Source organism: Trachurus japonicus, chromosome 19 (assembly GCF_045865225.1).
Source record: "Trachurus japonicus isolate A0001 chromosome 19, Traja_1.0".
In the NCBI taxonomy this organism is placed as follows: Eukaryota; Metazoa; Chordata; class Actinopteri; order Carangiformes; family Carangidae; genus Trachurus; species Trachurus japonicus.
Window position 1 is genome coordinate 20,296,271 of NC_140925.1, and position 26,191 is coordinate 20,322,461.

A 26,191-nucleotide genomic window follows, 5' to 3' on the forward strand; every position below is an offset into this window, starting at 1 on the left:
GAGAGAGAGAGAGAGAGTGAGAGCGATGAGACTACTCACTCCGTGGTCCTCGCGCGCACAAATGGAGAGGGAGCCATCGGAAGACAACATCAACCAGCGAGTGTAGTCACATTCCCATGCAATGAATAACTGCTTTAGGTAAGTAAACACCTCTCATCTCCATCTCTGTTGCTGTGCATGCTGTGTTTCTGTTTGTAATTTATTTGCAGCGCTGCACACATTTGCAAACCTATTTAAAAGAATGAAACCTTAACTTCAACTTCTTATGTTTATATGTGCATGTCACACTTGTTTTGAGTGAAGACGTAGATGTAGTTGCATACTGTTGTAAAGACACAAGTTAGGGATCACATGTTGTGCTGTGTGCGTTTGAATTTAATATTATAACCCCACTGTTTTGGGATTGAGTCACATACTTTAATATATCAGAAAGATTCAGGTGAATATTATTCTGCAAATCATATTCTTAATGGTGATAGGTAAATGTAGATAGATAGATAGATAGATAGATAGATAGATAGATAGATAGATAGATAGATAGATAGATAGATAGATAGATAGATAGATAGATAGATAGATAGATAGATAGATAGATAGATAGATAGATAGATAGATAGATAGATAGATAGATGGATAGACTTTATTGATCCCAAGCTGGGAAGTTACAGTGCAGCAGCAGCATTACACAGACACACAGTGACGATAACAACATATAGTATAAGAATATAAAGAATACGAATATAAAGAACAAACTATACATAATAAAATAGCAAAATATAAAGAACAATCTATACATAATAAAATAGCAAAATAGCAATAGCAAAACAAATAAAATGTAATGTACAAAATGTGTTAGAATAAGTAATGCTACAATCATATACCAGTACAATACGGTGTAATTACACAGGTGAACAAGGAACTGCTTTATTGTTAATTATATTCAAAATAGATTGCATCTCATTTCAGGTCATTACGTAGGCTGAGATGTCCCCATGTGGAAACCACAGTTTTTTTTATTCTGTGCTCATTTATACAAACATTTCCCTAAATTTGATCCTCATGTGAAAGACTTAAAACACGAGAATGAAAGCACTGATAGCAAACAGGGCTCTGAGGGATTGTGGTGTCACTAATAACTGCAATCAACACTGGGTCAGGGAGATGAGCCAGCTTGGAAACACACTCCACCAAATGTTGGTTTAGCTCATAATCCTGCCGTGTGATTTGTCAGATTTCACAGTAAAACCCTGCATTAATGTTAATCTGTGATTGTTACTGTTCGTGTCTGATCAGAGAGTGGCACACAAACACAGAAACACACAAACTCTCTGTCACACACACACTTGAGTCAAAGACAGATTGTTTGATACTTTCACTGATTGAAAGTGTGATTGATCAAACACATAGCAGCGCACTCAGAGTAGATGTGTTCTGCGTTTCGTGCCACATTCATCACATGGTCACTCTGTTTTTCACACGGTTCAACCAACTATTAACAGCTCTCTTATATTTGTTTTACAGGGACCTGAAATGACTGTTTTACCCTGCAAATATAAGCTTAAAAAGATAACTAACTGTTGGACTCCTTCAAAATCACAGACATCAATTAGACAAGTACTTGTGTATTTACCACAGTCACACTGCATCTTTCTGTGTTCTTGATTCTCTTTGCTTGGCCTTGTTTGAACCTCATAGTTTCACTCAGCTTTCCGTGGCCTCTAGGGCTGTGGCAGCTAAATCTTCCCAACAACACATTTAAACCAAAAACCCAAAGGACAGGAGAGTCAGTTGGGATCACACAAACACTGTAAGAAAATTATGTATATCCAAGTATACAACACAACAAGAAGAAACATCACTAATTCCAACATCACACATACACAGTGAGTGCTACCAATAAAGTAGGATTACATCACTTATTTATCACTAAGAAAGAGAGGAATCCTTTCAACTTTGCTGTTCTGATTACATCTAGCTTTTAGTTGTGTACACTGCATTGGACATGGTTCCCATAGATGAATGCCAATTCCCAATGGAGATCCCTAAAGCTTTACTCTAATATTCTGATGAACTACCCCAGCTATTGGATGCTTCTCCACGAAATTTGGTCCAAAATTGAATTGAACTCTAATACATTTGCTGATCTCTTAACATTTCATCTAATGCCAACATCAGACCAAAAACTCCCAATACTCACATTCCCATCAGCCTTAGATGTACTTTGTATTTTGTGCTAATTTGAAAATGTTAGCATTCTAGCACAGATATCTGAGACGGTAAACTGTCAAGCCATTACAGCTTGTTAATATCAGCACGTTACTGTACCTTTGTCTTCTATTCAGTTCACAGAAATGCTACCTAGCCGCTCCTATGAGAGAATCTGTGTTATATGGAGTTCTGGAAAGGTTATGAAAAAGGTTTGTGTACAGCTACAGTGATTAGGTAAGCACATTTAGAAATGTGAAAAACACTGCAGCATCTGGACTCTGGATATTGAACAGTTTCCAAACTTACATGACAATATGGCAGCACCATCCCCGTCCTGTTAGTGCGTCACAATTAGCTTTGACATAACCTTGTTAGCCTAACAACAGTTAAGCCACAATGTGAGTGCAATGTGTGTGTATGTGTGTGTTTTCCGGCACCCTAGCAGATTCATGGTCCCTGTTCTCCCACCCTGAAGAAAAAGCTACAATGAAGGTCTAATTCCGCCTGGCTGCATGTGTGTCTGTGGGGTTTATCTCCCCACCATCCATTTTGGGTGAGAGCAGATTAGTCAGAATCCACCAGCTGCTGTGGAATTGGTTGAAATCGTGCCACAACAGCGCTGTAATACAGTTACGTAAATGTAACCAGTCAGAGGTATGGTTTTAACGTGCATAAAGAGCAATGCACTTGACCCAGTGCAGACTGTGAGTATGGCGGTCTGTGGACCTCTGTGCTGTTTCTCAGCTTCTTCCTCCCACTGAACAACAGCTGATCACACTCATTACTTCTCCGCTCTGTGGTGAATTCAGCTTTTTTTATCGTTTTGACAAGTCCGTAGGTGGTGGCTGCATAATGTGCTCATGGGGGCATGCAACGCTGCTGACACACAAATGCCACATGGGGGGAATGACGGAGAGCATCTTTGAACTCCCTTCACGATTCATCTCAGCGTTACATAAGTAACTGTTAAAGCAGCTCCAGAAGACATCGGAGGGAGGGTTGTGGCTCCGGGTCTTTGCATCTCACAGTTGGCTCCTGAGGGCATGAGACGGGAAGAAAGTGTAGTTCTTCCCTTAGGGAGATGACTTGCTTAATATTATTATTCCACTTTTTCTTTTTTGGATTTGTTCAGAGATAACAGTTTTTACAAATCTAAAAATACACTCCTCTTATTTCATACTGAAAAACAGCATCTTTTAAATGATGCTTTTTCATTTCATATCCATGTGCTCACAAAGTCCTTCCATATGAATTAAATGAATCCTACACAGACATCCAATCAGACCCCAAAAGACATTAGATCCAAGCCTGAGCTGCCCTAGTTTGTGTAACATTTGGGGGAGAAAGTCTGTCTTGTCTATTTTTACATGGCTCAGAGTCGTTTAGGATGTGGAGCGACAGCTATGTGAGAGGTGCTTACTCGGCTCTGATTTGGGCTCACTAGTCTTCAGATTAATGTAGAATCCCACAAGTCTTCAGAGCTGAACTACACGACATTCACACATTAATGCGTACTTGGCACCGGTAAGCAGTTTTCTGTGAAAATCAGGGACAAGCGTAGAAAAGATGTCCTTCCTCTCTCCCTGCACGGCTCATTCCCTCACTGCTTGTATTTGTTCTGCCTCCGAGGCTTAATAATGTAGCTGACAGTGTTCATTATTTATTCCCATTCAGTGACTTGTAGGTGCCTTGGCTGGGCGATGTAAAGCGACGAGATGGCGGAGAATGAGAAAAATGGGGAAAGAAAAGACGAGGATAAAGACGGAGGAGGTGGGAGACCTCCCCAGGAGCCCCACAAACTCTCCCCAGTCGGTGTGCCCTCCTACGGATCCAAAAGGCAACTCTCCCGAGGGATTGTGATCCAGTTGACCGGGACAGAGGGGGAGTGGGACAGCCTGGATGACAGTGAGCTCATCTTCTCCCTTGATCACGATGAGGACTACCCATCCATATCTCTCTCTAAGGAGAGGCAGCTTTCTGTTGAGGATGACAGAAGGCTGCACACCCAAGCTTTCCACGTCCCTCTCTCCCCGTCTTCCCCTGGCTCTCTGGGGAACTGCTCTACGACCGGCCCCAGTTTCCTCTCTCCGGGCTCATCCTCACCCACCCACCGGCCTCTTGCAAACCTTGTCAAGTCTCTCTCCACAGAGCTGGAGCTGAAAGAAGGCTCCACCCTTCGACCAAAGCCCCTTCTCAACCTGGTGAAGTCGATCTCCACAGAGGTGTCCCGCTCAGAGCCCGAGGTGTCGCAGTCTAAATCGGACTCCCGCCTCAACCTGCACCTGTGGAAGCAGCTCACCCAACCAAAAACCCGCATCAGTGGGGACTCTCGCACCGCGCCCCCATCCCCGAGCGCGCTCTCCCCCAGTGCAGAGGGTCTGAGGGGCGGCTTCTTCAAAATGGAGCTGGAGGACACCAAGAGGAAGCTCTCGGAGGCCGTGCACGAACCTCTCAGCAGCATGTTCAGTAAGATCATGAGGGAGGAGAGCGCAGGCAGCCCCAAACACCAGTGTAAGGCCCAGGGGGGTCACCAGGCCGGCTGTCGAGGTCTGGGACGGGAAGGCAGCACAGACACGGTCCTTTCAGACTCTCCTGTGAGGAACGTCAAAAGAACAGATGCTGATGTGCCTGTGTTTGACTGGCCTTCTGTCAGACATCTTGGGAGAATCCACCGCAGCTCCTGTCCTGTGCATCACAACAGACAACATAACGAGGAGCTGGAAATATGTACAGATGGTGATGTGATGCAAATATTAGCAACTGACACCCACAGGCAGACGAGGAGACCACCTGCTGGGTCTCAGTTCCCGGTGGCACCCTTGGCTCAGGCTTCACCTCTTCCTCATCCCCCTCACCCTCTGCCGCGCATGAGTTTATTCTGCGTAGCTGTGCTGTCTTATGGCTACTTCATCCTACCTCTTAGTCCGTACTTCTCTGGTCTGGCTCTGGGACTCGCGCTGGGCTTCTTGCTGGGACTGTTACTCATAAGGATGGGCTCCTCCAGGTCTCGCTGCCCACCCCCGACCCACAGACCACAACAGACCCTGCTGGGGGAGGTGATTCTGACAGGTGGTGCTCTCAACACTGAGCCAGACATCCTCAAGGTAAATGAGTGAGTCATTAAGGCGGGAATTGTCACATTGTTTACACCTTGTTCTGTCTCATTCCAACACTCACACATTTTTCAACAAGTCTTCCATAAATAACATCCGAGAAAGATCACTTCTGTTTGTCGTACGGATTCATCATACAGTACTTTATTTCTTTTCACTCCTCTTTTAAAGGAATAGCACATAAATCTGTAGTTTAGGAAACCTCAAGAGACAATACTGCTCAGTCTGTCTGATTACTCCTTTTCTTATTTTACACTTAAGCTTTAGCAAAAAAAAAAAGCAGCAAACAAGAGAAGATGTTTATAAATCTGGCAGCCATACTTTTAAACCAGAGACAGACAAGATTTGGTACAATAAGTGACAACTTGCTGGAGCTTATTGAAGAGACAGATGTATGTGGCGTGAGGATCTGATGGTTGGTTTGGATCATCTTGATGAAACAGCTGGTCGGAGACAGATTTACTTTTCAAGCAGCACCTTTACCGTCCTCCACACTTGTCTGCTTCACAACAACAACACATCCTGTCTCCAAATCTGATGTTGCTAAAGTAACTGGAAGATTTGGACTGATGTAAAGAAAAGAAAATTGCAATGAGAGATTAAGGAACCTTTGTTAAAAATTCAGATGTAAATATTTCATCTTTGCAAATGGTAAAGAACTCAAATATACAGAATTCACATCTAATTCTGAACTGTAGTGGCATCAAGTGAATCAGTGTCTCAGTCTGTTCAATTTTACACAACTTTATAAAAATCACTCCCCCCCAAAAAGCAAATAAATGCTTCATTTCAGAGCACTTTCTCTAACTCAAATAAACAAAACCATGATGTGGACATAATATTTTGTTATTTTTTTCATCTATCTATTTTAGAAGGTTTCTGTGTCATCACTCCACAGTGACCTGGTTTCTATCTGCCACAGTTTGCTGTCCCCTCAGTGGAGCTGAGCTTCAGTGGACATGCAAGTCACATGCTTTTTGTATGTCACACTTGGAGTCACTGAGTACGTTTCCTCTGCACAGTGCAGCATTTCTTTTTCATCAATACACCAACTTTTCAAATTGATTATCTTGAGTTTATTTATATGGTCACTATACTGTAGAGCCAGAGTTTGACAATAAGAGGTTTAGTATTCACCACATCAGTCAATTATGCTCAAATCCAGTGAAATATATGGAGACATGAGCGCTCTTTCAGAAATTGCCTTTTGAGTGAAAAAGGTTCAAACAGACTGAAATGTAATATCTTTCTGACTGTGCAATAATAACATAGCTGAAGGCTACTCTGTCTTTATCCTTTACAAGTGCATAAATCCAGTGGAAAACCCTTCTTAATGGAGATGTTTGAATCCTGAATGCACAGTAAAAAGCACGATTCCAACAACAATACTTGTAATTAGTTTTCAGCTGTTCTAATTTCTTCTAAAGCAGAGCAGTGTCAAGTTGGCAAGGTCACTTAAGCGGCTCTGCTGACTTGTTCCTTCGCAGATTAAAGCTTCTGCAGGTGTCATGCAACTACATCAAGGTTCCAAGAATGCAATTAAAACTTTCAACAGTAAAAAGTGCCGGAGCTGCAGTGGTAATTACTGTACTCCTCTTGGTTGAGCTTGACACGGGGCAACTGGAGAGGACAGCTACCACAAGACACTGTCTGCTCCAGAGGCAATTAGTGGAGGGTACAGGCAGTAGGAAGTTGTAATTTGTCAGTGCTGAAAGCAGCTGAGAGTTGGAGAGTGACGGCGGTGGTGGTGGTGGGAAATGGGCGGTTTTCTGTCACAGCGTTGAACTAATTCCCCTGTTTGGTTGTTAGCAGTTTGGTTTCAGTCAGTGGGCTGTCAAGATGCAAGTGTCAGAGCTGCATAGTCTGTGATATGTGGTAATCAGATGGCAGAATGAGGACAGTATGATTACAGGCACACTTAGGCCATCAAGGACTGTATGACAGGATGTAATGTGGTATATTTCGATGTTGATGCTGATGAAATGATGACCACTCTGACACGTCTTCTTTGTAGATGGTAAAAAATGGTTTATTACAAAAAAGATACAGTGTCAAAAAGCCGAATCTTCGAGAAGCCTCCGGAACCAATTACGAGACCTCTGGGTCTTGGCCAAAAGTCCAGACCTTATATACTCTAAAACTCCACCTCTCTAAACAGAAGAATGTAGGTGACCAGGATGGTCACAAACTAAGACAAAACCTAACATGTCTAAATTACCCTCTGGTATTTAACATCTTGACCAGGCAATTACCCCTTTAGGCTAACTAAAGCATAGATAAAACAGACCAAATACCAATGTCCAGCAAAAGTGACATAACGTAAACATTTAGTCTTAACAAAGCCTTGTTTCATATTATACCAGTCATTTACCTTCAGGCAGGTAAAGGACACACCTGGAGATGAAAGACAATTCTAAAGATAAAAGTAAAGAATTTGAAGTGGATTATATACTAAACACAAAAGTAACTCAAAGGGTAAATTACTTACAAATTAGGAGGTAGAAAATACACTACAGTAACTAACATAAAGGTGTCCCAACAAATGCCTCTACATGTATTTCACACTACCGAAGTCCTGTTCTAAAGCTTCCAAGTTGCACTCACTTACATTATGCTGACAATAGTGCAGATATGAAAGACAGAGATGGGGAAATGTGCTCTTTTTTGGGGTAATATTTCAATTATGAAGCTTAATATCATGTGGATTATAAAATGTATCTAGAGGCAGGAGATTGTTAGCTTAGCTTAGCACAAAGTGTGACAAAGGTAAAATGAAATATAGAAATATAATGAAATTACTCATCTAAAATAGACTAATAATGTATGTATGTCTGTAAAAAATATTTATGTTGCAGACAACCAATCCATTATCTTAGCTAAGATTGGAAAAACAAATAAACAAAGATACCCCCAACCACATGTCTGACTCTCTGACAATACTATGTCATATTTAATAACTAATTTATGAGAGGAGTTTTTGTTTATTTCATTTTCATGAACTGGATACTCTACAGACCCAACTGCTGTACTGTATTTGCTCACAATTAAACTTTTTATGTTAAAATTCATTTATGCTGAAATCCACAGTGATTAATTTACCGGTTGATGGTCTGGATCCGCGTCCTTGAATCTGTCACTGAAACCATTGCTGAACAAACATACAATTACATTCACATTTATTCTGTTCTGCAAGGCTGATTACAAACATAGCAAAATAGAGTGATTTTCAAGACTGGAACAATTTCATTATCGGGTGTTTATTATGTCTCTTGAAACTGTGTGTAGTGGTTCTTCAAATCAACACTCGCTTTCTGTCTGTCCAGGGCTGGATGAATGAGATTCATGATTATGACCCAGAAACCTACCATTCGGCTCTGACTCACTCCGTCTTTGCGACCCTGGAGGGCTCCTGTCTCCGTCTGGACTCCCCACGTACCAACGTCAACCGCAGGGCCACGTACGACGAGACAATCCATGAGGCTTCCTTCGTCAAGTCACGCAGCTTTCAGCTTACAAAGAGCAAGGTATGATGCCCACCTGCAAAAGAATGTTCCTTCTGTATCCAAGGCTACTATATTTTTTAATGGGATGGACAAAGGAAGGAAAAACATTGAGTAATGTTGTATCATCCAAGATAGAGCACAATGCCAACGTTTATTTGAAATAGGGTAAATGAAAAAAAAAAAGTTCTAATATTGACTAAACTCCCCAGCATTGGTTACTAATTCATAAATAGGACATCTGACAGCATTTCCAATTTAACGGTTGTCTTTTGCCTTGCCACAACAAAGCTCTGTCTCTCTGTCCCAAAGGTATTCCTGCTGCCATCTGTATTGGCACAGAAGAGGGTGTGGAACCCAAAGTATCCCATCTGCATCCAGCTGGCCAGGACAGTTAACACCCAGGAGGATGAGGGAGGAAGATCGGGGGAGGAGATCCGGGGAGAGGAGCAAGGAGCTGAACCCACAAGTCCAAAACAAAGTTCCTCTAAACCCACCCACGACCCTCAGGGCACTCTTTACCTATTCGGCCGCACAGGGCGAGAGAAAGAGGAGTGGTTTCGTCATTTCCTGTTGGCGTCCATGGATACAGAGAGAGAAAAGGACAGAGACAGACAGAGGCCTGGCAGATGTGTATCCAGACCGGGTATGAGAAACGTTAATAATGCATTAGGGAAGAGAAGCCTTCTAGATAAGGCATCTATACAAATGCTGTATGTGTGTGGATTATGGATTACATGCTCCAATTCTTTGCATTTCAAAGCCAATCCCTTTTCCAGGGAACACACAGATCTCAGTGGTTTGGTGACCTGACAGGGCATTGGTATCAGGAGAAAAAAAAAATCTGGAGACAGTATTTTGAAGAAAACGTCTGGGTTGGAAGAAGAAGCTCATTATAATCTGCCATTTGATCGTGACACTGTATTTTTCCATTGCTGCATTCTTGTTTAATGCATTATATGAGGACACTATCAGAAACAGCTGCTGTGTCGTAGGCCTACTCCTGGGGATAGATGCTGAGTTATGAAGGACAAGAGGCTGAAATTTAGGGATCTAATCAGCAGACAGTTTTGGAAATCATATTTTTGAGAGTTGGATGAAAACATTCACAACTCTCATGGTAATGTTTAAGATACATTCTTCAGTCTACTAGCTTAGTTTAGACTGCATCTGCCCAAATGTTAACAAACCATAGACTCTTCATAGATGCTTAAACATGTGAAGAGAGGGTGTGATGAAGGCTAAATAATACAGGCTAGTTTCTCTGATGTGTAATCGCGTAGTGGGCGTCTGTCAGAACGCACTATATGTTCCCCCAAGACTTAATAAAGAAGAAGCAGGAGACAGTTGATCCCTTTTCTGGTGTTTTAATCCAGGTAAATATTGCACACAATGTGGTGGGTGTGTGGTTCTGAAATAAACCAAATAAAAACAATAGCCATTAATAATACAGCTCACAGTATGACAAAGTTATCATTAGCATGAAACATAAATATCATAGGCTACACACCATATCACAACTGACAACTAAGAAACGGTCAGTGGCATAAATATTACATAAACGACCATTTAACCCATCAGAGGCAATAGCTAACACTGTTAGCAACATTCACTTTAGCACAAGCTAATAACCTCAGCTAACAGACATATGGAGATGCAGATAAAATATACAGCAATGAAAATGCATCCAGTAAATAAACAACATAACTTACTTTCCTCTGGACGCACACTGAACCACAAACGGCAGGTTAACTGACACAAAGTAACAACTCAGTCTCACTGTCATCAGTCTCCTTTTCTTCTCTCTCACAAGCGCAGCACTCGGCGCAGTAGAGCGCGATAGCGCCCCTAGTGGCTGAGTGTGGCTAGATCACCGGCTCTGTCCTGCAGCCTTCAGAACAGCCGCCCCCAAATTTGCTCCAGCAAATTTGCAGTATTCAGTCCATCACTGTACATTGTCTTCTGGTACAGCAGGGAGTCTGATAACACGACTCACAGGTCGGACGTAGGTGCGGTCCTTGACTTTAACCTCTGCTGTGCGAATCAGACCATCGGCCCCAGGGAGCACCTTCACGATTTTCCCAACAGGCCACGATGCTCTTGGCAGTTGAGGATCGACGATCATCACGATGGTGTCCAGCTGAAGAGGAGATGTATCCGACTGCCACTTGGACCGTGTTTGCAATGTGGGCAGGTAGTGGCGCAGGAACCGCACCCAGAAGCGATCACACAGCACTTGACAGGCCCTCCATTGGCGCCGGCTGAGCAGCTCTGAGTCGTGATACACTGCCTGAGGTAGAGAAGGGTCTGGCCGCCCCATCAGCAGCAGATTGGGGGTGATTGGGTCTGGGTCTGCTACGTCGGATGATACGTAACTCCCTATCTCCACCTCTGAAATTGGTGCCCTGGTCCGAGAGCAACTCTGCTGGTCTCCCACGACGGGATATGAACCTTCTCAAGGCCATCAGGAAGGAATCCGTGTTGATGCTGGACAGCACCTCAATATGGACTGCTCTTGTCGTGAGGCATTTAAAGAGCAAGCCCCAGCGTTTCTCGTTCCGTCGGCCAACTTTAACCTGCATCGGACCAAAGCAATCTATCCCCGTAGAGTAGAAGGCTGGTTGATGTAGCCTGAGCCGTGCAGGGGGTAAGTCTGCCATCTTGGGGTTGACAGGTTGGGCTCTCCATCTCTGACACTCAGAGCATGAGCGCTGCTCTCTCCTTATGGCCTCACGGCCACGAAGGATCCAGAACTTCCTCCTCAGCTCCGCAAAGAGTCGCTCTGCACCAGGGTGTTTCAGATCATGGTCGACCTGTCGGATGAGTAGCTTGGTCACAGCATGTCTCGGGTCAAGGACTACAGGATGGATCACATCATGCTCCAGATCCTGACAACGTCGCAGTCGACCTCCTACTCGTATCAGCTGGAGTGATACATCATATTCTGGAGCCAGTGTGATTAAGCAGCTGGAGGAAGGGACTTGTTTCCCAGCTGCCAGACACTGGACTTCTTCAGGGAAGCTGTCTCTTTGAGCGAACTGCAGGATGCTGAGTTCCGCCTCCTTGAACTTTCTGCTGTAGGGGTCCCTGTAGCATCAGCAGCCGCCCCATGAAGGGTCCCCGCAGTCGCCTTCACCAATTCACTGAAGGTGCTGAACTGCTGAGCATCAGGTAAGGAATGGTGGGTGCTGGTTACCGTGCTAACCAAGCAGGTTGTGGGTCTTCGCAGCTCTTCAGCGATGTCTTCATTCTTCGGGACTGGGTGCACTGGCCACTGGTCAGGTGGCAGCTGCAGGAACGAGGGTCCGTGACTCCAACGATTCTCACCTGAGAGATCCTGCAGTGATTTCCCTCGGGTGAGGTCGTCCGCTGGGTTCTCTGCCGTCTCCACGTAGCGCCAGGCCTGGCTATCAGTCAACTCTTGAATTTCTGCAATACGGGTTCCTGCAAACACCTTAAAGCGGCAAGAGTCCGACTGGATCCAAGCAAGAACCGTTGTTGAGTCCGTCCACATAACCACTCTGGATATCTCCAATGTCAGCTCTCGGGTGAGCACGTTTGCAAGCTGTGCGCCCGTGAGCGCGGCGCACAGCTCCAGCCGTGGCATGGAGAGCTGACGCTTGGGGGCCACTCTGGACCGGGCTGTCAGGAAAGCCACCTCTACATGCCCCTCTGTGTCTTCTGTGCGTACATATCCCACACTGCCATACGCACGTTGAGACGCGTCACAGAAGATATGGACCTCTCGCTTATTAGTTGCCTTATCCATGGCTGGACTGACGTAGCAACGAGGCAGTCTGATGCTGTAAGGTAACTCGTTCTCCCAGTCTTGCCATGCTGTAAGCAACTCACCGGGCAGCAAAGGGTCGTCCCACTCCCGCTTCTTGTCCCATAAGTGCTGAACAAGAACTTTGGCCCGAGTAGTATAGGGTGTGAGGAACCCTATGGGGTCGTATTGGCTGGCCAATACTTTGTAGATGTTCCTCATGGTGGCAGGGGAGTGCTCCAGCGGCCGTGACTTATACCGCAGCGTATCCGAGTGACATAACCAACGCAGACCCAGGGCAGGTTCTTGAGGGTCCATGTCTGTGTGGTTAAGCAGCTGTTCACTACTCTCTGACCTGATTTCTTTGGGCAGGTGGCCGATGACATCTGGCATGCTGCTGGCCCACTGTCGCAGCTCGAAGCCTCCCTCCAGTAACAGCCCCCTCAGCTTGTCTGCGACGTCTTGGGCCACATCTGGAGTAGGGAAGCTCTGTAGCCAGTTGTCCACATAGAAGTGGTTCTCGATGGACTCACGCGCTGCATCTCCTGGATGGGTGTGATCGTGGACATGTCTCTGTAGTGCGTATATGGCGCAGCATGGGGAACAAGTAGTCCCGAAGGGAAGGACCTGCCACTCGTATACACCAGGTTGGGAATCTCTCTGTAGATCACGCCAGAGAAAGCGCAGCAGCGGTCGGTCTTCAGGCTGCAACCTCACCTGGTGGAACATTCCCTTTATGTCACTGCTGACAGCAATGGAATGTTCCCTAAACCGCAGCAGGACACCCAGGAGAGATGCACCAAGGTTTGGGCCACACAGCAGTAGTTCGTTGAGGTTCTTATCCTTATAGGTGTAGGAACAGTTGAACACGATCCGATGTTTTCCATTGTGTGTCACCAGGTGATGGGGGATGAACCACGACTCCTTGGAAGTCTTCACCTGCTCCTGACCAATTCTGGAGACGTAACCTGCTGTCTGCAGCTTCGTGATCTCTGCCTGATATGCCTCTGCCTTTACCGGGTCTCTGCCAAGACGCTTCTCCGTGCTGCGTAGGCTGGGAAGTGCCGCTTCAGGCTGTGCTGTGAGTATAGGCATGTTACTCACCCGTAACAGTGGGGTGGCGTACCTGAGGACTCCATCCACCTCCACTCTCCTAGTCTTTGCCTCTAGAAGGTTCATGGCCTCTTGGTCTCTTCGTGACCTAGTCACCAGTTTCTCATTTCTGTATGGCAGGGTGTCCAATTGCCAGAGCTTCTCAACCTGATTAAAGAGTTCAGCCGCAGGAGAGGTGGTGGACACGAACAGACACTGTTGTGGGCGGTTACACTGTTGAAGAGACTTGACTGGCCCTTGCAGTGTCCAGCCAAGCCTGGTCTTCACCGCAACTGCGCCCCCCGGTGGGCCGAGACGGACAGGTTCAACAGGCGTCACCAGGTGTGGACAGTCAGAGCCTATCAGAAGAAGTGGATGGACGTCTGTGAACTGTTGTAGGGGGAGCGTCTTAAGGTGCTTGTATTTGCGCTTAAGTCCCTTCACTGGGTAAGAGTGTTCCGCCAGACCTAGTCCGCCTGCGGTGAAGGCTCTCTCAATCGTGAATGTCTTTGTTGGCTGACCAGCTGGAGAGATTTTGAACATCACCGATGAACCATGTAGTGTTCTCACGTCCTGCCGAACTGTTCTCAGGGTGAGGCTCTCTGGAGTTCCCTGAAGCTGCAGCCTCTGAACAGCCTCCTGTAGAAGGATCGTCCTCTCTGAACCATCGTCTAGTATGGCGTATGTCTCCAAGGTGTGGTTGCCATTACGCAGGAGCACTTTACTGACCTTCAAGAGGACCTGATTGCAGCCGGCACGCCGATCCAGGTACAGAACATCTGTGGCTGACTTCACCGCTGCACCAGTGCCATTCCAAGCGGAGCGCTCATTCCCGCCAGGCCGGAGATTCACTTCATGCAAGGCTTCAAGGTGCTTCCCCTTACACGTCTTACATAGGACTCTCAATCTGCACTGGGCGGCCTGGTGGTGCCGTCCGCAACGCCAACAGCGGTTGTTGGCCTTCACCCAGGTCGTCTTCTGCTCCTTGGTTAATTGCTTGAAGTTCAAGCACTGGTCCAAGAAGTGCTGCGTATTGCTGCAGTAGGGGCAGTAGGCTTTGGGCTTATCCGGAGCCTCTTGGTGGTCCGAGACTTCAGCTTGACCTGCTTGCGGGGTTGTGTCAAGGGTGGTACCATGCAGCACGTTCATGGTCTTCCTAGTGGTTCTCTTATCCTTGTCACACTCCTTCCTCATCCCGCTTCTCCCTCTCTGGACATCCTCTATCTTGTCGAACCGATCTCTGTCCTCCTGTATTTCCAACTCGTAGTCAAGCCACTCCGCGAAGTCCATCAAAGACGGGATTCCTGCCTTCCAGGAATGAAGATGACGTCGGAAGGTGGCACGGAGATCCTGGGGAAGCTTCCTCATTAATCTGGCCACATGAGACCCACACTTTAACTCTGTGCGCCCATCTTCACCCAGTTGCTCCAACATCCCGACTAGAGCTCGGACCCTCAGAGCAAACCTCCTGAGCGCTGCAGAGTCGCCAGCTCGGATAGCAGGCTCCTCCATGAGCTCTGCAATGCGCTGTAGAGACAGCTGGTGAGGCTGACCATAGTGTTTGGTCAAGGAAGCCATAGTGTCAGAGTAGGGGAATAAGGAGTTGCTATAGGAGTCAGCTATCAGGAGAGCCTCTTCAAACTTGAGGTGATCACAGAGCACTTGGTACTTGAACATCTCCGTCGCATCAGCAGGAAGAATATTGTCGAGTGCAAGCTTCAGTCTGGAAAACTCTCTGGGGTCACCCCGTGTGAACTTAGGGATCGATGGTGCCGGGCCCCTGTATGTCCTCTCGCTGCTATTCGGCCGTGGCACTGCTGAGGTTAGCCGTTGTGGGGGCTGAGGGGGTGCAACCGATGGCAGCACACTATCATATTGTGGTTCTGACAGCATGGATGGAGCTGGTGACAGGCGTGCCTCCAGCTGCTGTAGACGTTCTCTGAGGTTCTCCACAATATCAGCAGGTTGTCCTACAGGTGTAGGCTGGACTCTTGGTGGCTCATAATCGTCATCAGGGAAGACTACTGGTGGGGGAGGCAGCGGCCAATCATCGTCTGCTATATTTGTGTCTTGTGCTGCAGGCGGGCGACGCAGCTCCCTTGGTGGAGGCGGTGGTGCAGCTTGCAAGGGTGGTGGTGGCATTGGCCGGCTGTCGTGATCTCCTGTCTGTGGATGACGTGTTCGAGGCGGTGGATGCAGCATGGGGGGTTGTGACGGTGGGGGCCTGGTGCCCGCTCCTCTGGCAGGGTGGTGACTCTCATGTGGATGATGCAGCTGTAAGCTGGGAGGTGCTGCACCACTCCTGTCCATCTGACGTCTCATATCCCTCATCATCAGGTGCAACCTCCTATTATCTTCTTGTATTTGCTGCAACACATCCATCATTACAGGTGGGCGCTGATATGGCTGTGGCGTACTCACATACACAGGTGCAGCTCCAATGTGACTGGGAGATGTCTCTATGAACTCAGCAGGATAATGTGTTTGCTGCAGTGAGCGCTGGGTGAGGGGTGTCATCTTGGCAAATCCATCTCTACTGGTCCAGTCAGTCTCCTCTAACGCAGCAGAGGTGTGTGGTGGGTAGCTTACGGCCTGTGGGAGCGTGTACCCTTCATAATCTTCCATCCATCTTGGTTGGCGCGCTTGTCGACGGGGACGTGCATCTTCACTTGGGGGAACATGAGCCATTTTTACTACGTAATTACCTTATCCGGCTCGAAGGACCATATGTGATGAAGGCTAAATAATACAGGCTAGTTTCTCTGATGCGTAATCGCGTAGTGGGCGTCTGTCAGAACGCACTATATCAGGGGTACTCAAATACATTTGTCGAAGGGCCAGAATTTTTCTTAACAGACACCTTGGGGGCCGCACATTCAAATAGGCATAGATTGAAATTAAATTCACCTTTTTCGTCTAATAATTTAAATATTTTTATTTTACTTGTAAGCACATAATTTTTATTTATACACTTCATGGTGTTTTGTATGATGTGAAAAATCTTGACATTATCATATCATCATTTACATATCATGCTGGAGCTTTACACTGCTGACTTGTATCCTCAGACATGCCCTGTGATTTTCAACTTAAATATGAAAGGAGGCTGACCATCACAGGACATGTCTGACTCTGTTCTGAGGATACAAGTCATTGGTCGTGAAATGTGTGTTTCTCTTCTATAATACACATTCTACATCTCGGAGGCGACGTCTTTCCACACATGGGCTTCCTTCACCTGTCAAACGAGGCAGAGCTCAGTGGGAAACAGTAGGAGAGACACAGGCCGAGGGAACCGGGACACAACACGGGGGGGGGGGGGAGCAGGTCGTGCAGCTGTGCACCGCAGACGTGCACGAAAAAACAATTGCGTCTCATCAAATGCGCGAGGCTACGGCTTTTGAGTTGTGAGCGTGCATGACGCGCGGCTACATTGAATGGGTTTGAGCGCGCGCAAAAGACGCTTCATCTGAACGGCCCCCCATGCATGATGCACACACAGTTGAACCAAGACGGCGGTGAAAATCACCCACGGTCTCTGCAGACAGGAAGGGAAAACCCTGCAGTCCAGCCCGCTCCCCAAACACTCGCGCATGGTGATTTGGGTTCGTCGGCGTTTCTGTATCCCAGTGCAGGGCCTCACAGGCACACACAAACGCTCCGCACGTGTTTCCATGTCCCAGCGCATTGACTTACAGGCGCACGGAGCCCGAGAAATACAGTATACAGTAATATGTAAACTAGTAGAACTCAGTCGCGGGTCTGATTGGAAGGTTCGGCGGGCCGGATGCGGCCCGCGGGCCGCCTATTGAGTACCGCTGCACTATATGTTCCCCCAAGACTTAATAAAGAAGAAGCAGGAGACAGTTGATCCCTTTTCTGGTGTTTTAATCCAGGTAAATATTGCACACAATGTGGTGGGTGTGTGGTTCTGAAATAAACCAAATAAAAACAATAGCCATTAATAATACAGCTCACAGTATGATAAAGTTATCATTAGCATGAAACATAAATATCATAGGCTACACACCATATCACAACTGACAACTAAGAAACGGTCAGTGGCATAAATATTACATAAACGACCATTTAACCCATCAGAGGCAATAGCTAACACTGTTAGCAACATTCACTTTAGCACAAGCTAATAACCTCAGCTAACAGACATATGGAGATGCAGATAAAATATACAGCAATGAAAATGCATCCAGTAAATAAACAACATAACTTACTTTCCTCTGGACGCACACTGAACCACAAACGGCAGGTTAACTGACACAAAGTAACAACTCAGTCTCACTGTCATCAGTCTCCTTTTCTTCTCTCTCACAAGCGCAGCACTCGGCGCAGTAGAGCGGGATAGCGCCCCTAGTGGCTGAGTGTGGCTAGATCACCGGCTCTGTCCTGCAGCCTTCAGAACAGAGGGTCAGGTGACCGATAGGGGGACAATTAATGAAAAATCAATCGTGCAATTACTTGATTGATTGATTGATTCTTTTATATATATATATAATTGATTGATTCTTTTAATGACCACACAGCCAGGCTGGTGGAATTTGCTTCCAGTACAGCTCATTGGTACAGGTTCCAAACATATAACATAAATACAATCAGAATGCATATAGGGCCGCTTGTTCCTCAGCATTCAGAGTTCAAGATATTTATTGCGGTGGGAATGAAACTGTTTCTAAAGCGAACTCGGTTTTAAAGGTACTGATACTGGTAGGCAAATTGGAATTTGAATGTTTTGAAGGCTACTGTAGGCTAGGCTAGGCTTGCCATTCCCTCTCTTCTCAGTTTCATGCTAACCTAAGCAGCTGCTGGTACTGTAGATAGAGTGTCCATTCATGAGCCACTGAGGAAACTCTTGTATGGTAACACTGGTGGTTGTAACTTCACTGAAGATGTCAATATTTCCTGTACTCTCCAGGTGATCCAGCACCGGGTCAGAGCCTTTGTGCCTCAGGAAACATCCCAAGCAGCAGCAGCATGGCCTCCAGCAGGGTGGGCAGCAGCGATGACGACGCCCCCTGCACCCCTCCGGTCCCCTGCACCCCTGCAGCCCCCCTCAGTCAGACCTCCAGTAGCACCAGGGGCCTTTCACTGCCAGACTACTCCAGCTACATGGCTCGTCTCCTGGTCATGGAGGACATGTCTCCCCTGTCCAGCCCAGGAGCCAGCAGCATGGAGACAAGCCCAACCATCAAAGAAAACGTAAGTCATGCTTGCAGATGGAATAATACTTCTGTCCCTGCTCAGCTCTGATTCATGGGTCTTTTCCTGCAGTGTACCTGTGATCTGGCCGAGTACCCTGGGACGAGCCAGACTGCGTGGGCTAACGCTCTGATTGGTCGAATCTTCTGGGACTTCCTGCGAGAGAAGCACTGGGCTGACGCCGTTTCCCACAAGATCCAAAAGAAGCTAAGCAAAATCAGGGTAAAAGTTACTATAGCAACTGAAAAATAAAAAATAGCATTAACTGTAAATATGTTGTGTTTTATAGTGTTTTAAACTGATATTCAACTTTTCTCTCAGTTGCCTTATTTCATGAATGAGCTGACTCTGACTGAGTTGGATATGGGCAGTTCTATGCCAGTTATCACCGCTACCTCCAGACCAGAGGTTAACCACAGAGGTGAGTAAGACGCACAAAGACGCACAAAGACACACATACGCACGCACACACGCAGTAACAGCAGGAGATAACTGAGAAGATGACCTGTTGCTCATGTGATTACAGCTGAGTACTGCAGAGCATCAGATCAGACGTTGTTATCCTGTTGTAATCTCTCTGAGCAGAGGAGTCATTACGCCATGGCCTTCAACATTTAGAGCATTTGGGTTTGAGTGTGTGTGTATGTGTGTGTCTCTCTGTGTGTGTGTTTTAAATCTGCCAGTCTGGCGGGCAACACTCCTAATGACGGGTGGAGTTTAAGTGTGTCAGTCTCTGGTTCTCCCACCCACTTTCGTTGTTACACAACTGCCAGTCAACAAGTGATCCTGTTTTCAGCTCCTGTCTGATTCTCCTGCTCAGTCCACATGTGTCGGTCTCCAAAGGGGATTTATGATCTGTCGTAATTTATCATAAATTTAATTTCAAGCCTCGATCATCACAGTAAAAGCTGTTTAATCTGTCTACTAAACTGCGTGCGTCCAGATTGGGCGGTGTGCATGAGCTTTGTCTTAATTTTGACGGCGCGGCGTTGACCTCTGAGTGCTGCCCCCTGCAGGCCTGTGGGTGGAGCTGCAGATGGTCTACACCGGTGCCCTGCAGATGACCCTGCAGACCAAGTTCAACTTGTCCAGACTGGGCAAAGAGAGCGGCCAGGACGCGGACTATATGACCGAATCTGGTAGCCCACGGTTAGCACTACACAAACCACACACACAAATCTGATCCAACCATAAACATTTACAAACTTTGTCAAAAGTTTTAATGAAGTTTGGAGCATTTTTTCCCTTTCACTTATATGAATGTTTCCTAAATCTTTACGCTCTTTACATTTAAAGCAGAAGTAAGCGATATTTTTGTGTTAATATAAGTCTTAAAGGGATAGTTCAACATTTTGGCAAATTGGCCCATTGCCATAATCGCTATAGGCATAGCAGTAGGTTTGTTACCTTTAATTGTCGGTGTAAGCTATTTTTAGAACGGCGGAGCGGAGCGGCAGGCTGCTCAGAGCTACACTATGGAGGCTAAGGGAATTTCTTGGTTTCCCTCATCAAACTCATCAAATACACAACCCAACAACTCAAAAACGCTGTCGTGGACAAGTTGTGAGCTGCACATTCACCACGCTATGAGATAATAACGGAACGTTACGAGACGGAGCCGTTTTAGAGGTAAATTCATGCAAAACCGCTGATGCACGTTGCGTTCAGGGACAGTTTTTCAGCAAGCAGACTCTGTATTTACCCTGTATTTACCTCGAAAACGGCTCAGTTTCGTAACGTTCCATTATTATCTCATAGCGTGGTGATTGTGCAGGTCACAACTTGTCCACGACAGCGTTTTGGAGTTTTGGGATTTTGTATTTGATGAGTCTGATGAGGGAAACCAAGAAATTCCATTAGCCTCCGTAGCGTAGCTCTGAGCAGCCTGCCGCTTCGCTCCGCCGTTCTAAAAATAGCTTACACTGACAAATAAAGTTAACGAACCTACTGCTATGACTATAGCGATTATGGCAATGGGCCAATTTGCCAAAATGTTGAACTATCCCTTTAAATAGTTATAGTATCTTCCGACAGCAATCACTTACATAGAGTGTTTGGTCTGAAACACGGGTCTCTCAGTAACTCTGCTCTGCTCTGAGCCGAGGAGAAAACTTTTCTCGTATCCTACAAGTTTTATCCAATGAGGAGAGAGAACGGCATGAAGGGCTGTGTGTGCAGGGACGAGGACCAATAGATCCATGACGAGGGCGGGGGCTGCTAACGCCATCGGCTGACAAGAAGTTATGGTGCGTTCAAGGCAACTCGTAACTTGTGTTTTTCTGACCTGTGAACTCGTACCAGTTCGATCTGGTACGAGTTCACGGGACGGAAGTTACGAGTGGTCATTATAGTGACTTTCACAGGTAAAACAGGTCGGAAAAACACGAGTGGGTTGCCTGGAACGCTACAAAGTCGTAAGTCGTGACTTGAAGCTGTAACTTACAGTTTCAAAAGCCTGCCTGGAACGTAGCATTAGCCAAAACGACCGGATCGCTTACTTCTGCTTTAAGAGTAATGTAAATATAGTTTTTATTGGTAGGAGTGTGAAGCTGTCTTTCAGTATGTAAATCTACATTTACAAACAGTGATATTTTACATTTCCTTGATGTTTATTTTAAGATAGGTAGCCTTATGACGAAATGAAGTAAATTAAGATACTGCTCAATTTAATTTAAAAATAATTTAAAATCAACCATTTTATTTATTGCCATGAGGCAATTTATGCCTAACATAGTCAGCTATGTCCTATTATGCATATGTACTGTATTAAAGGGAAATGAGAAACCAATTTTAAAAAGATAGAACCTTTTAATACCCACAATGCAAGTCCCTACCCACCTGTGGCATTGCTACAGAAGAGGCAGTAGTATAGGCAGTGGAGTAACACAGCTTATATTGACAGTTGTGGCTGCTGCTGCTCATGTTTTTAATGCTGGTCTACCCACTTACTCTGCTGTAATACAAAATTTGATGTTAAGATTATCCTGGACATGGTTTTATTTCAGACTCGACTAACCTCAGAATGATCTCTGTCATATTTTCCTCTACAATGCAATACAGAGTCAGTGACGATGCAGCCAATAACGTCACGCCCAATAAGTTGTGTCATTAGAAACAGGAGGAACACATTTAATTAGGTCACGTTATATGATATTTCCTCCTTCCTGCCTTTTATGCGTCTTTTTCTATTGTCTGATTTATTTCCTTAGCAGGAATAAGATTAAACCCTTTGTTTAATTGATGTCAAAGCAGTCACTGACAACTCATGTGCACACACAAAAACATACCAACACGTCTCTCTTTTTGTTTCCTGATCCCTCTTATCTCTGATCTACACCGCAGAGCCTCACATTACATTTATTAGTGTAGAGCTGCCTGTCATAGAACCACTGTGGGAGGGATTACTGTAAAGTCCAGGAAAAGCTGCGGCACATCTAAAGCTTTACATGGAGATAAGAAAACATATTTGCGATCTGTTTGTGAAATGTGTATTATTAAATGTTGCCTTTTTTTAAAGCCAGAATGAATAAAAATTCAGTATTCGGGTGGGAATGAAACAGTAACAGTGTGTGTATCTTCCCAGCTGCAGGCCTGTCCTCAGTGTGTTGGCGGACAGTGATGAGGAGTCCTCCAGTGCTGGGTCATCTGATGAGGAGGAGCTGCTTCTCTCCGAGCCTCAGGGGCCAGTGGGGGAGAAGGGATCTGCACCTACAGCTGAAGGGTAGAGTACCATCTATTATGTGTGTGTCAATGTGTGTCCTTAGCACAAATGACTGACTGTTTAAAATGTGTTAACAGCTCCTGTTGAGTGACAAATAAGTCCAATCATATTAACATAGACATCCATCATCATTAGTGTTACTTCTGCCCTTTCATGTTGTGAATCCTCACTTTTTTTTAACCCTTGTGTGGTGTTCATATTTTGGTTACTCAGCCAGTGTTCGTGGGTCTGGTGGACCCGCTGCATTTTTGGGTCTCCAAATCAACACAATCAAACAATTTTATGTTAAAATACTCAACAGATGTTTACTTCATCCTAATTACAAGCCATATGAACAGCATATATGGTTAATATTTGCCCTTTACCTTTGTTAGATCACATTTATGAATTAATATGCTACTCGTTTTTTGTTAGTTTTTTTAATAAAATGTAATAAAAATAGAAAATCAGTTATAATCAAGATATTTAAATCAACAAATTTACAAATGAAGCAAGATTTTTCATAACTAATGATTTTGAACTTCATTAGAAATGTTACCTATTCAGGCCAGTTGACATAACTCAAGCTGAACACATAGAGTAACCATCAGCCCCATTGAACACATTGCCATTTCACACCAGCCTATACAACACATGAGGGCTGCCCCTCATGTGTTGTATAGAGAGTTTTGTGTGGTTTTTGTCACTATCAGACTCTGAATCTTCAGAATTGTGGTCCTCACATTCTGAAACCTCTTCTTCATCATCAGAAGCTTGTCTCTTCCTAAATCAATTGCAAGGCCCTCTCAGCGTATAATCTTTTGGCCGTCTTGATCAGTAGTGATCAATTGGGGCGGGAATGGCTCAGGCCGTAGAGCGGGTCATCCAGAGGGTTGCTCTGTCCTAGTCGCTGTCGTAGTGTCCTTGGGCAAGACACCTTACCCACCTTGCCCCGTGTGAATGTGTTTGAACGTGTATGAATGATCATGGTGGTGGTCGAAGGGGCTGTTTGGCGCGAAATGGCAGCCACACTTCCGTCAGTCTGCCCCAGGGCAGCTGTGGCTACAGACGTAGCTCACCACCATGTGAATGTGTATAAAATAAATAATGGTTTCTGTAAAGTGCTTTGGGTGCCATGAAAGCGATATAGCCAATCCAAGCAATTATTAGTATTATTTGATAAGGAACCACCCTGGCAAAGGTGTGTCCCGCCCCCAATTTGTAGGTGGGACAGAGTATGAGTGCTTGAATTTTGCAACAGAGACACACACGCACATACGCACATACACACACACACTCACACATACACACTCACACACACACACACACACACACTCACACACACTATCAGCAGCCCCAGACAGGAGGAAGACATAGTGAATGTACACAGGACCTACACTTTCCATGCTAATATTAGCCCCGGGTCCAGTGGACCCGAACACCCTGTATGTAATATAAACGTGTAGGGGGGGTCTACAGTATGCGGTCATTGAAAATGTGTTCTGATATATGTTCTTCACAGAAAATGAGCCAAGGCCAGTGAATCTGAGTTTGAAAAAATAATGTATCATTTCATTTTTCTTTTGATAAAAAATGAAAACGGGTCCCACAGACCCGAACACCACACAAGGGTTAAAACAGATGATAAACTGGGCTGACATCACACTCCAGATGGCTGTAGCTGTCGTTTACATTTCAGCCTTTCAGCTCTCCTCAAATTCACATCTGAATACCAAATCTACTCCTCTCCTCTCCTCTCCTCTCCTCTCCTCTCCTCTCCTCTCCTCCTCTAATCTTCTCTTACAGGACAGCAGGTGGCAAGACTGGAAGGAAGATTTTGAGATTTGTGGACAAAATCGCTAAATCCAAGTATTTCCAGAAGGCGACAGAGAACGAGTTCATTAAGAAGAAGTTTGAGGAGATGTCCAACACGCCCTTGCTGCTCACTGTGGAGGTTCAGGAGCTGTCAGGGACTCTGGTCGTCAACATCCCACCACCCCCTACTGACAGGATATGGTAGGAACAAAATGCTGGAACGTAGGGACATAAAAGTATGGAGGCCTTGTGTTTCAGTTTTGTGACACAATAGCATTAAGTCATCCAAAAACCAGATTAAAGACAAGAAAAAAAAATTGTGGTCATTGAAGGAATAGTTCACTAAAAAATGAAATTCATCATTCAGTCATTATTGACTCACCCTCATGCTGATACTCCGGAGTAGTTTTTTATTCCTCAAAGTGCATCTGGAGAGTTTTTACCATCCATGACCATAAAGGAATTTAATAGTGATCTGAATGTAATCATATAATCATGTGATCAATAATTACGTAAGGAGGTCAATTATCCCAAAATATGCAACTAAGGTCCACTACTGGGTCACAGTCAATCGAACACGTGCATCTTAATATTTTGACATGAGGAGTTATATATAGTTATATTTTTAGTGACTATTCCAATTCTATGTCGTGCCTCAGGCTTGTATGAAATCTAAAAAATAGAAAAAGCACGCACATCCCAAAATCTGAATGCTGGGTGCCAGACAAAAGAAGTCAATGATATGAAAAAGGAAAAGTCTGCACACCAGCAAAAGCTCCAGAGCAATAATTTATTATAAATTCTATAATAAATTATTGCTCTGGACTTTTCCCTTTTCATATCATTGTATGAAATCTAATACATTGAACAGTTTCTTTTGTTCTGTAGTTTTTATTCTAAATATTTTTCTTGTGTTTATATTATGTTTCATTAAGACAGAATTAATATAGAAGATAATAGCACATTAATATGTTGTGCTTGTTTCATTTGTCTATTCTGTTAAAATTGTCATGAAAAAACAAAATTTGAAGGTAATTTAGATTTTAAGCCTCTACTGTATTCGGATGTGTTGGCACTGCACTCAAACAATGTTCATCATGCTGTTCATTAGCAACATCTGTGTGACTCACTCGTCACGCCTATATTCTTCTGAACTGAAATGTTGTTGACTTTGATCACAATTCATTTTTTTAGATGCCTCCTATCAGTAACATATTGTGATTTCCTCTGTACAGGTACAGCTTCTGTATGCCACCTAAACTGGATCTGCACGTCCGTCCCAAACTGGGCGAGAGGGAGGTGACTTTCTGTCATGTGACTGAGTGGATTGAGAGGAAACTGCAGGATGAGTTCCAGGTAGTAAATCAAAAACACCCACAGTGTTTTCTCTAAATCACACGTCACACGTTTCACCGTCATGCCTTTGTCCTCTCCAGAAAGTGTTCGTGCTGCCAAACATGGATGACATCTACTTACCCTTGATGCACTCTGGGGTGGACCACCCTCAAGCCTCCCAGCATCTGTCTCCTCAGTCCCCTCAGTCCCAGAGCTCCTCCACAGACTCTATAGAGAGGATCCCACCGGAGATCTCCGACTAGTCTCTGATTAAAGGAGAGCTGAGGATAAAAATGGTTTTATTACACACAGACTGTGGACTAAGTTTCTGTGTTTATATCTCAATCTGTAAAGGTCTTACATGTTGCGCTGTAGGTGTAGTTAAGGATGGTGTGGTCAGACTGTCAGAGCAGTGCACTGTACATTACATCATAACAAACAACTACAA

The 26,191-nt window shown here is 45.2% G+C and overlaps 1 protein-coding gene across 1 annotated transcript; it reads left to right on the plus strand.

The window, feature by feature from the left end:
- Positions 1–26,191, plus strand: tex2l (testis expressed 2, like). The gene is made up of 12 exons (XM_085761251.1): positions 1–138; positions 3,883–5,312; positions 8,645–8,845; positions 9,134–9,467; positions 18,610–18,893; positions 18,966–19,115; positions 19,215–19,314; positions 19,910–20,042; positions 22,477–22,614; positions 24,400–24,609; positions 25,644–25,764; positions 25,845–26,191. Exons 2-12 carry the CDS (start codon positions 3,924–3,926, stop codon positions 26,004–26,006), a joined length of 3,222 nt encoding a protein of 1,073 aa, XP_085617377.1. The 5' UTR covers positions 1–138; positions 3,883–3,923; the 3' UTR covers positions 26,007–26,191.

Excerpts from the sequence above, each read along its gene's own strand:
- tex2l (XM_085761251.1), top strand. The coding sequence starts at position 3,924 with ATGGCGGAGAATGAGAAAAATGGGGAAAGAAAAGACGAGGATAAAGAC. Across the intron at positions 19,116-19,214 it reads AGAAGCTAAGCAAAATCAGG|TTGCCTTATTTCATGAATGA; the intron begins GTAAAAGTTACT and ends CTTTTCTCTCAG. Across the intron at positions 20,043-22,476 it reads ACCGAATCTGGTAGCCCACG|CTGCAGGCCTGTCCTCAGTG; the intron begins GTTAGCACTACA and ends GTATCTTCCCAG.